The sequence below is a fragment of the Carcharhinus amblyrhynchos genome, chromosome 26 (assembly GCF_965287045.1).
Source record: "Carcharhinus amblyrhynchos chromosome 26, sCarAmb.v2.hapA, whole genome shotgun sequence".
In the NCBI taxonomy this organism is placed as follows: Eukaryota; Metazoa; Chordata; class Chondrichthyes; order Carcharhiniformes; family Carcharhinidae; genus Carcharhinus; species Carcharhinus amblyrhynchos.
In genome coordinates this window covers 21,728,625-21,741,056 of record NC_137349.1, presented here as the reverse complement: position 1 = coordinate 21,741,056, position 12,432 = coordinate 21,728,625, and the positions used below count along the sequence as shown (strand labels likewise).

Sequence of the window (12,432 nt, the reverse complement as noted above, 5' to 3'; positions counted from 1 at the left end):
AGTGGTGTTTTAATGATCCACCAATAATGAGACTGAGGTTCATCCATTGTTAGTCGATCTCCATTGCAGTGGTGATGGATAGCCTTTGAGTGACCTCAAAATGCCATGTTCAACATTTCCATTGTTGATTTCTGCTGAAAATGAACCAGTGTGTTTCAAATTCAGATGCAATCATTTCCAACCCTCCTGTCTAAAAAGTGGACATTTGTTTAAAGCACAGAAGAGATGCTGGTACCCTATGAACAATAATGGAGGAGGTACCTTCCATGAGAAGGTATAGAAACAGACCCCTTGTACATTACGAGTTGAGGGGAAATGGACAAATATTGGCCTCCAGTCACCACACAACCCCACCCACAAATACTACATCAAAAACTTCCCTCACAAACAAAAAATTTCATTCACGTTGCTAAGATCATGGTATTAATTGTGAGCACTGCATTTCTTGCAAAAGGCAATTTAAATTTGACAGCACATGGGCTAGGATAACTAAAACCAGAACTAAACCACAAGCTGACAGTCGATAACTTCAGAAGTGCACAATTCACAGTGCATTATGACAGAGCTAAATCTCGTGAGCAGCAAACCTATACTTGTATCATGGTCTCTATCTGATACAGGCCAGCAGAAATACTATGTTGGATTTCTGCATTACAGTCAGAATTACATTCAAACCATGGTTGCCATGAAATGAGGTATCAAGAGAGCATTAATATTTAAGGAATCGGATGACTCAGCATCAAATGATTATCTTACTATCTATTACACAAACTGTCAACACCTGCATATTACTGTCCACAGTAATATAAAACTGCTCGAGAAAGTCTTCTTCTGGGGCTGGAAAATAATCTTTGTAATAGTTTTATTTGAACGACAATATTTCTGTTCCTAGTTGTTAAGAGGCACTAAAATTCCTGCACCACCAGTACAAGCTTTGACAATATAGCTCGCTGCCATTCTAAAAAAAGTCCCCCAGACCTTAATCAGCAAGTTTAAGTTAATTCAGCCTCCAAACTGGTGTAGGCACACCCACAGCACTGTTAAAGTACTTTGAAACAAAGAGCAGAGAACAGTACAACACAGTAACAGGCCCTTCGGCCCACCAAATCTGTGCCAACACAGATGCCTCTCTAATCTAATATTTTCTTGCCTCTACATGGTCCATATCTATTCATGTATCTATCCAGTTGTCTCTTGAATGTTGTTACAGAATCTGCTTCCATCATCTGCTCCAGCATCACAATCCAGACGTTCACCAAGCCCTGAAAAACTTGCCCCTTACGTTTAAATTCTCCCCCTCTCACTTTCAGCCTATGCCCAGTAATTGATCCTGGGAAAAAGACTGCTGATCCACTCCATCCAAGCCTGTCATAATTTTGTAACCCTCTCAGGTCCCCGTCATCCTCCAACAAAATGAAAACAATCCAAGTTTGTTCAATCTTTCTTCATAGTCCATATCCTCCAAAACAAGTAAATCTCTTCTGCAACCTTTCCAATGCATCATTCTTCTGGTAGTGAGGTGACCAGAATTGTACACAATACTCTAAATGTGGCCTAACCAAAGTCTTCCACAGCTGCAACATGATTTTCCAATTCCTATACTCAACACCCTGACCGATGAAGGCCAGCATGCCATACACCTTCTTGACCACCTGAGTTGCCACCTTCAGGGAACTGTGGATCTACATGCCTAGGTCCCTCTGTATGTTAACATTCCTAAGAACTCTACCATTTGCTGTATACTTCCCTTCTGCAGTTGACCTTCCAAATCACATCACCTCACATTTGTCAGGGTTAAATTCCATGGGCCATCTTTTGGCCCAGGTCTCCAGCTGATTTATATGCTGCTATATCTTGCTGACAATCCTCCTCACTATCCACTGATTTTTTTTTAAATAATCTGCAAGTTTACTAATCAGGCCACTATATTTTCCTCCAAATCATTCATATATGTTACAACAAGAGACCCTAGCACATATTCTTATGGAACATTACTTATCACAGACCTCCAGATGGAAAGTACTCTTCCAATGCCACAATTGTTTCAGTCACAGTGAAGGAACTACAGAAAGGTTTGGCTCTAATTTTTGAACTATGACCTCTGGACAGATTCCCCAACCAGAAATAGATTATCTACACTATCAGCCTCAAAACTTTGACACAATTATCCAATAATCTTGTAAATTCAAGGAAATTGCAACTTAAAATTTGTGTAATCTCTCCCCAGTCCAGGCATCATTATTGTAAACCTACACAAGGGAGGTCAATCAGGGTTTGTTGGGGTATGGAAGGGAGAACAGACTCATGGTTCTAATGGAGTGTTATAAGGGCACTCATCTTCTGGGGCTGACAGCATCAGCCTCCATTTCATTGCCATGTTTCTAAAAGCCCAAGAAACCCAGCCAGAAACTGTTCATCAGACTTTACATTGCCCCATGGGAGCCTGACCTGACAATATTAAATGTGTCTCAACTGAACATCCATTGGATCCCAGCTGCCTATGCCACCTCCTTTTTGATCAGGGCCTCAATATCCCAAGTCATTCACGGTTCATTACTTCTACCAGCCTTGACCTTCACTCTAAGGGAATGTGCCTGAACCCCAGTTAATTTTGAAAGCCTCCCACTTACCAGATGTTCTTTTGCTCAATAACAGACTCCCCCAATCAACTTGAGTGTTCTTGCCTGATACCATCAAAACTGGCCTTGCCCCAATTTAGAATTTTGGGCCAAACCCATCATTCTCCATAGTTACCTTAAAACTAATAGAATTATGGTCATTGGTCCCAAACTGATCCCTCACTAACACTTATCACCTGCCCTTCCTCATTTCCCGAGAGATCAAGTTTTGCCCCCTCTCTAGTTAGGCCAGCCATGTGCAAAATGAGAAATATCTCCTGAATACACAAATTTCTTTCCATCCAAGCCCCTAATGCTATGGCTGTCCCAGTCAACATTGGAAAAGTTGAAGCCCCTTACAATTACCACCTTATTTTTCTTGGCATTATCTGTAATCTCATGTTCCTCAATTTACTACTGACTATTCGGGGGCCTATAGTACAATCCTATTAAAGTGATCTCCCCTTTCTGATTTCTCAATTCTACCCATATAGACTCAGTGAGCAAACCCTCAGTAATATCCCCTTTCAGTATTGCTGTGACATTCAGTAGCTAGTTTAAAAACCTGTTTAACCACAACCACCTCAATTCCCATGTCTCTCCTTCACTCACTGTCAACATGTCAATTTTACATACATTCTATAAAAACAAATAAGGGCAATATACAGACGATATTGATTAATGTTAAGGCTGATATCCAGAAACAGGATATTGATCTCCAAAATATAGAAAGACAGATCAAAAAATCCATTGCAATGTTACCAGGTTTTCATTGGTAAGACGTGTAATTTCCTGCTTTAACCCAACTTCCATTTGTGCCTCTGATGACAGCTGTAGTGCTTCAGCAAAGTATTTCTGCTGTTTATTCAACTTCTCTTTCAAGTCTCTGACTTCAGTTTGAAAAGTCTTTACTTCTTTCACATGCTGTGCCTTCTGTTCATCCAACTGGTCCATGAGAAGTCTGTATAGGGAGAGAAAAAAGTCTCTAAAATGGTGAAAACAAAAGCAGTGGCCAGTCAAGTAAACTTTAATGTTCAGGATGGGGTAGGGAAAAGTAAAAAGCGACAGGCATAACAGAGCAAGAGTTTCCAAGAACTCAACTGCCCAAGTACCAGGTAGAGGTGAAAGTTTGATGACAATTGTAGAGTAACCTTAAAGAAAAATGCAACTCAAAAAAAAAAATCAAGAAAATCAAAATCTCAAATTAGTTTAACTCAACTGCTTTCCAGTCCAAATGTTTAACAGTTCCTGAAAATTTATTCACTGCACCAACAGGAGTGTACCTGACAAAAGTCATCAATGGATAAAACATGGCACCATTGTTCTAACGAGAAATAATATACAAATAAAAATGCTATTTAATTGGTTCCAATATCCATTCTATTGGAAGGTTATAGAAACTTCAAATGGCACCCCAACTATGACCAATGCTAGAATCCCATTTTCTGGTTCTATGGCCTGCTCCACCCAAATCTTGTGTTTTTTTTTAGAAAGGAGCAGTATCTCCATTTCCTCACTCTACTGTTAATGCAAATTCTAGTCTCGCCTCAATCCAAAATCCACTACTGCACCCTGAACTATATCATCTTTATCTAGTTCCCAATCTACTCCTTTACAATACAGACAAGGAAGGCTTTAATACGTCAGTTCATCCATCCAGATGGATCTCAATGCCTCCTCCCTGTACTCATCCAACTCCCACTGCTGTTGCAGTAAAAGATTTCAATTATGCCAAGGTTTTTGCTTTCACTGCTATCTCTGGCAGTTCACTCAATACATTGATCAAACTACTAGGAAAAATCTCAATCAGTGCCAGAAGTTACCTTGTACTTTCTTAAAAGTGTACCCTGGTTCTACTTCTGCAGCTTAATTTGAAGTAATAACTCAGGTCAGTTTTTCAAATGCAAACTGGCATCTGTTCTTACACCTTTTAATTTGAGGTTAACAATAAAATTTGATTGGCCTTTCTATAAAGATGTCCAAATCAAGAGGCTCTTAAGAGATCTTTGTAGTGGACCAGATTCAGGCCCATGCTCCTGACATGCAATCCTCAATTCTCTATCTTCACAAGCACCAATGTCTGCTGAAATTTGTCATTAGCTCATTTAGTTAGGCTGCAAACAAGAATAGATCTGTACCATGAGGTCAGGAGTTGACATGCAGGATTGCTAAGGACGTCATTACTACACTGACAACAGCAGATCCTCTGCTCATTCCTCCACACCAGTCATATTTTCCTCTTCAGATACTTATAAGAGCTTCCCATTTTCAATGAGCAATGAGATGAGAGAATAATTCCAAAACAAGCATTCTTCCTGAAGGATTCTCAACCTATTAACAGCCATTGTCTCAAGGTTTTAAAACGTTCCACTGTCATCAGCAAAAAACTTTGCTGATTCTGCCATTGCCTATGCTGTTCAGACCATAGATGGTTTTCCCTGTCTTTTGCAAGTTGTTCAATGCTAACATCCCAAATGACCTGGCTATCCTAATAGTAGTCGTCCTCAAACAAAAAGTGAGCTTACAATTGAAATTCAACCTGGTGCTCAAGACAGATAAATGAAACATACAACCAGTCAGCTATATTGAACATTTACTCAGAATCATAGATGCCTACAGTGCGGAAGGAGACCATTTGACCCATCGAGTTTGCACCAACCACAATCCCACACAGGTCCTATCCTCTTAGCTTCATGCATTTTCCCTAGCTAGTCCCCTGACATCAAGGGGCAATTCAGCATGCCCAATCTACCTAACTTGTGCATCTCTGGCCTGTGGGAGGCAACCCACACAGATACAGGGAGAATGTGCAAACTCCACACAGATAGCAACCTTGGTCAGGAATCGAACCTGGGTCCCTGGAATTGAGAGGCAGCAGTGCTAAGCACTGTGCCACTACACCTACTTGTATTGTTAAATGACTGCTTGCAATTTTGAAAGCAGAGATAAATGGCTATACTTAAGGTAGTAAAAGTGAGATAAGCTCCAGAAATGGAATTGTCCATTCTATCACATTGGAAACTTGCCTAGGAGTTCCTCTGATTGCTACTATAACTCTGGTAGAAGACTCCAATTACACATGAACCCAGGGTTTCCAACCAAATGGGAGAAATTCTGAGCTCAACCTTAAAACAATGACCTCAACATACAAGCATGACAATATTATTTTCTTAAAATGGCCATCTTTATACAAGCAAAACTGCTAATGCCATGACAGCCTGGAGTGATAGTCACTTCCAAGTCCAAAGCATTGAAAATTCCAAGGAAAATTGATCAAGATTCCAAAATATTTTCACATTTGGAATATTTGCAGTGAAGGGATAGGAAACTTGCATTTTCTCAAAGTCTGGGCAAAACTGAAATAGATTCTTAAAAAGTGAAAGGACAGTTAGAAAGCTTACATATTGGGACAATAATCATTTAACTTGGTGCATAGATACAGGATACAGTACTGATTAGGTACGATCTTCTACAAGACCCACTCCTTTTGCATTGTGGGGATTCTATGATTCCTCTTCTACATGATATTACTCCCACGTAACTACCTCGTTATGTCAGCAGTACTGTTTCCCACTCCCATGTTAAATGGGAAGTCCTAAACACCCTGAAACTAGGAGTGCCTCCACCTGATCTAATGTGGAGATACCACTGGGTGGATGGAATGTATTTCCAGTGCTGCCTGACTGGTCTCCATTTTCCACCTTTTAACTTCCAGAATGAGGGGACATACTAGTACATTTTGCTCCATCTGATATGGAGATGTGAAAGATGGGAGTGACATTAAGTGGCATATTGCCAAATGGAGAATATCATTAACAGTTTTTTTTTAAAAAATGTGCTTGAATGAAGAAATAGTATCTGAAAATAAAAATGCTGAGTTCAAATGAAGTGTTGAGTAACAGTAAATATAACCATTAAATTGCAATGGGGACAAAAATTGTGTTAAGAAGAACAGATGGTGTAGCAGTAGTGAATCTTACACCGCCAAACATCCACAACACCTGTAATAAAAAGTGCAATCCAGCAGATTACCAAACTGCAGAAGCAGCAGTTAAATATGGAAATTGGATGTAGTCATCACACCAAAAATTACTTGAACATAGCGATTGCTGCTATATTATATATTTGCAAGTTTGATTAAACAGGTTGTGTCATTTGCTGCACTCAGATGCCAAACCACTTCAGTGCAACTTGTGCTTTGAAGCAATTCACGTGCATCTCAAGGTAGAACAACTTTATAAATCTCCTACACAAATGTAGGAGTTCAACTTTATATTCAGCATTTCTAATCATATGACCAACTACAGAAATTAAACCACAAGCAGTGGGAGGGAAACTGTCCTGCAGACTGGCACATAGAGCCTAAAAGTCAAACAAATTTTTGAAATTACTGGGATTGTTTGTCAGCATTCGATTGAACTACACTCAAGGCACTACGAAACAAAGCAAAAAAGTCGAAGAACTTGGTACCTTAGATTTTAAGTAGTATTATACAGAACTAAAAATTTACATTTCTAAACTATTTGTATTTCTCTAATATTAGATCAAACCAAGAAAACTAATACAAGAGTTCTCAATTTCCATCATTCTGGCATCAAGTTCCCAACTTAAAGTTTATTAGTCACAAGTAGGCTTACATTAACACTAATGAAGATACTGTCAAAATCCTCTAGTCGCCACACTGCGCTTTTTCAGGTACACTGAAGGAGAATTTAGCATGGCCAATCCACCTAACCAGCATGTCTTTCAGACTGTGGGAGGAAACCAAAGCACCCGGAGGAAACCCAGGAGAACGTGCAGGCTCCACACAGACCCAAGCGGGAAGTTGAATCCAGGGTTCCTGGCGCTGAAGCAGCAGTGCTAAACACTGTGCTACCCCTTGATGCCAACTTGACCCACGGACTGGGAACTACAGGCCAGTGAGCCTCACATCTGTGATGGGTAAATTGTTGAAGGACTGACTAGGGACAGTCAGCATGGCTTTGAGAGTGGAAAATCATGTCTCTCAAATTTGATCGAGTTTTTTGAAGGCGTAACCAAGAAGGTAGAGGAGGGCAGTGCAGTTGATGTTGTCGACTTGGACTTTAGCAAGGCCTTTGACAAGATACCGCATGCTAGGTTGTTGCATAAGGTTACATCTCACAGGATCCAGGGCAAGGTAGCTAAACAGATACAAAATGGCTCAACGACAGAAGCCAGAAGGGTGGTTGTAGTGGGTTGTTTTTCAAAATGGAGCCTGTGACCAGCGGTGTGCCTCAGGGATCAATGCTGCGTCCACTGTTATTTATCATTTATATTAATGATTTGGATGAGAATGTAGGAGGCATAGTAAGTAAGTTTGCAGATGACACTAAGATTGGTGGCATATTGGACAGTGAAGAAAGTTATCTCCGACTGCAACGAAACCTTGATCAACTGGGCCTGTGGGCTGATGAATGGCAAATGGAATTTTATTTAGATAAGTGCGAGGTGATGCATTTTGGTGGATTGAACTAGGGCAAGACAGTCAATGGTAGGGTATTGGGGAGAGTTACAGAACAAAGATGTTTATAGCTCCTTGAAAGTGGAGTCACAGGCGGACAGAGTGGTGAAGGTGGCATTCAGCATGCTTGGTTTCATTGGTCAGAACATTGAATACAGGAGTTGGGACGTCTTGAAGTTGTACAAGACATTGGTAAGGCCACACTTGGAATATTGTCTATTGTTCTGGTCACCCTATTATAGAAAGAATATTATTAAACTAGAAAGAGTGCAGGAAAGATTTACTAGGATGCTACCAGGACTTGATGGTTTGAGTTATAAGCAGAGGCTGGATCGACTGGGATTTTTTTTTCTGGAGCATAGAAGGCTGAGGGGTGATCTTAGAGGTCTCTAAAATAATGAGGAGCATAGATCGGCTAGATAGTCAATATCTTTTCCCAAAGGCAGGGGAGTCTAAAACTAGAGGGCATAGGTTTAAGGTAGAGGGGAGAGATACAGAAGTGTCCAGAGGGGCAATTTTTTTCCAGAGGGTGGTGAGTGTCTGGAACAAGCTGCCAGAGGTCGTATTAGAGGTGGGTACAATTTTGACTTTTAAACAACATTTAGACAGTTACATAGGCAAGGTGTATGGAGGGATATGGACCAGTCACAGGCAATTGGGACCAGTAAGAGTAGATATCTGCTTTATGGGTCACCCAGGGAATAATGTACTAGAGGTTGTTTTCTTTCTCCTGATTTGCAGTAGATGTGAATGTATCTTCAATCACACTTGTCTTTCCAGACTAAAATATAATCCATGAAACTAATCAATAATTGGGTAATTGCAAAGTTTTTCCACTTGGCTTTCATGTGAAAGCAGCATATTTACATAATGCAGGATTATGAGACCTTTGATTGAAGATGGTATTTATAAACTTGCCAGAATCTACATTCGGAGCCTAAAAAAGAGTGGCATAGACAAATTGTGTCAAAGGGCCTTTTTCTATGCTGTAAACTCTATGACTATATGACTGCATTTCATATAGCATCAAGTTAGTTATATTGCCCACCCAATTAGGAGTCAAAGGGAAAACTCCCACATCCAATCATTGACTTGTTTGTCTACTTGGAGCAAGTGAGAGCAGACAGCAGGTTAGAACAGGCAGAATTTTATACATTTCAATTTGATCCCCAGTCAACCCAATCTCGCCTCAGCAAAATTCCCAGAAAATCAGTCTGCACTCTCCCTAAAGTAGTACATCCTTCCTTGGGTAAGGAGACTAAAACTGCACAATATCCAGGTGTGGCCTCACCAAGGTTCTCTATAGCTGCAGTCAGACTTCCCTGCTCCTGTACAGCTAATATCTGAAGCAACTCAAAAAAAGGAGGATTACATTAAGATCCCAACTAGTAACTAGAAAAATGCTTCTGTAACTGTCATTTAACTCTCAATACGAGTGGGAACAATTGGCCCTAAACTAAAAGCTTATGAAGAACGTATGGTGTTAACGTATTTGAATACTCTGGCTGAACACTGCTGACAAGTTTATAAATACCACTTCAAATACCATCTTCAATCAACAGTCTCACGATCCTGCATTATGTAAATAACGTGGCTTTCAAATGAAACACAAGTGTTATAACTTTGCAATTACCCAATTATTGATTAGTTTTGTGGATTATATTTGGTCTGGAAAAGCAATTGCAATTAATAAGTGCAACTGGAGACATTCACACCCACTGCAAATCAGGAGAAAGAGAAAAAACAAGTATATTATTCCCTGGGTGACCCATAAAGCAGATATCTACTATTAGATGGCTTGTTTTTGCACATTTAGGTTTTTATTGTTGCTGAAAGAGGGAGCTGATAAAGGAGAACAGGGCAAGCAATTGTTTATCTCCTGAATCAAAGATTTTGAAACAAAACAGCAGAAGGACTGAAGTACACAGTAGGTGTAGTCATAAAAGACAGAAGGCCATTCAGCCCTTCGAGCCTGCTCTGCCATTCATCACAATCATAGCTGATCCTCCAACTCAATAGCCTAATCCTGTTTTCTCCCCATAACCTTTGATCACATTCAACCCAAGTGCTATATCCCGCTGCCTCTGGAATGCATTCATTATTTTGGCATCAACTAGTGCCTGTGGTAATGAATTCCACAGGCTCATCATTCTTTGGGTGAAGAAACGTCTCCTCATCTCCATCCTAAATGGTCTATCCTGTACCCTCAGGCTGTGACCCCTGATTCTTGACATCCCCATCATCAGGAACATCCTTCCTGCATCAATCAGATCAGTAAAGAAAGGGAAGGTGGGGGGAAAATTGAAGGATCAAGAAGAAAACATTTCTTTTAATTTTATATTTGATGTATTCTCCAACATTTATGCCTGAAGTAATGAGACTCCTTACCTGCAACAGCTTAGTTTGATTTATAGAAATTTACATTTATCACATTATTAAATGGGTACTTATTGAAATGAACAAGACTCCATGGCAACTTTACCAGTAGTTTGTATAACTTAGAATAGCCACTATTCACATATAGGTGATTGGGAATTCAGACAGTGGTTTTATTCCATAAAGACAAGTGGAAAATGGTTGTTGATCACATGATTTCAATATAAGCACAATAGATTTCTTCCTTCCATTGAATATTACCCCCTTTTTGTTTAAATTTGCTCATCTAAATTTGGAATCTAATCAACTTAGTTGCCCTCAAGTTTGCTGACACACACAATAGCCATTGTAGTTGTGTGGGTTCAGATGTGACTCTTAAGATGAGTGTATGGGCACTTGGTCTCAATGCTTATTCTCAGTAGATGCGTGTCCCTTAATCTGTGAATTTGTTGGCAAATGGCACAAAGAATGTGCAAGTGTTTTTTTTTAATCAAAATACTTTACTTCCTTGATTGCTCAGTGAAGGTAGAAGATTGTTAGATAAGAAAGTGTCCCCTACTCAAATAAGCTTATGTGGCCAGCACTGTCATCTTATCTGTTGCTAGTCAGCAATTTCCATTTGGTAACACTGCCTTCCTCAGTTCAGCAGACACTGGGATCCACCTTTCAGGAGAGAGGGGGTGGGGGGTCTCGGTCAATTCAAATCAAGCAAAGTCCATACAATATTGACACCTTGTCTATCTTTACATTGTATTTTCTTTCCCTCCTTCCTCTTACCATGCAGGCAGTCTTGCTTCTATTTGCCCCATTTCAACTAGTTGCTAACAGACCTTCCCTCTAACTGCTCATTTCCCTGCTTTTATACTTACCACGTCCAGTTTCCTGACATATAACAATCTACATTGCTATTAACATGCATCCGTCTCAAGTTGAACACAATCAGAATTTAGATCCACCAGCACTTTCTTTGGAGGGTTGGAGGTTTAATTGACGTATTCGACAATGAAGGATTTTGAGAACCTAACTTGCTGCTGGCAGGAGGCTGAATACCAGGAGGACACAATTTTAAGATAATTGACAGGACCCAGAAGGGAAATTAGGGAAAAGAAATTCCCAATTTGCATGGAGATGATTTGGAAATACATTGCCTGTAAAAGGGCAATGGAAGCAGATGCAACTGCAACTTTCAAAAAGTAATTCAATACTTAGATAGAACATTGAACAGGACAGCACAGTACAGGCCCTTCAGCCCTCAATGTTGTGCCCAGCTTTGTCCAAAACCAAGATCAAGCTGTCCCACTCCTTATCATTCTTGTGTGCTCCACGTGCCTATCCAATAACCACTTGAAAGTTCGTAAGTGTCTGACTTCACTATCAGAGCAGGCAGTCCATTCTTGATCAGGATAAACTTGCAGGGTTGTGGAGAAAAAGAGCAGAGAATAGGACTAACTAAATAGCTCTTTCAAAGAGTTAACATGAGCATGTTGGACTGAATGGCATCCTATACTGTATGACTCCACAAAAAGAAAATCAACATGGAATAAGCAAAATAACTTGAATTGCCTGGGCTATAAATAGCAGATTTTGTACATACACTAAGGGCAAGTTTGACTATTCCTAAGGAAAGGTTATTGGTTGGCCAAGAACATGAGTCTTTGATTAGTTATAAATCTCCTCCTGCTCCAAGTTCCTTTTTCACTTACTTATTGGCCACACGGACAGCATCATAAGCACATCTGAGATCCTCCTCAGACATTTTACATCCATCTTTAGGTAATCCAAATAGGTCTGCCATAGTAGCCTGTAAACACAAAATACCTCATTAATTACAGAACATGCAATTGGTGCAGGTGATTAAAAAACAACAGGCTGCCCCAAAGCAAAGGCACTACATTTTTTATTACTGTGATACTTTGGTCACATACTCCAACTCACTGAACCTATAAGATGCCTTTT

At 40.0% G+C, this 12,432-nt stretch overlaps 1 protein-coding gene across 1 annotated transcript in view; it reads right to left on the bottom strand.

Moving 5' to 3' along the window:
• Nucleotides 1-12,432, bottom strand: part of LOC145358906 (unconventional myosin-Vb-like) — a 104,795-nt gene that overhangs the window by 18,418 nt on the left and 73,945 nt on the right. The window contains exons 27-28 of the mRNA XM_080213279.1: nucleotides 12,180-12,277; nucleotides 3,381-3,579 (exon numbers count right to left, since the gene is read on the bottom strand). Of these exons, the coding sequence (XP_080069405.1) occupies nucleotides 3,381-3,579; nucleotides 12,180-12,277 (297 nt within the window). The remainder of the gene's footprint in view (nucleotides 1-3,380; nucleotides 3,580-12,179; nucleotides 12,278-12,432) is intronic.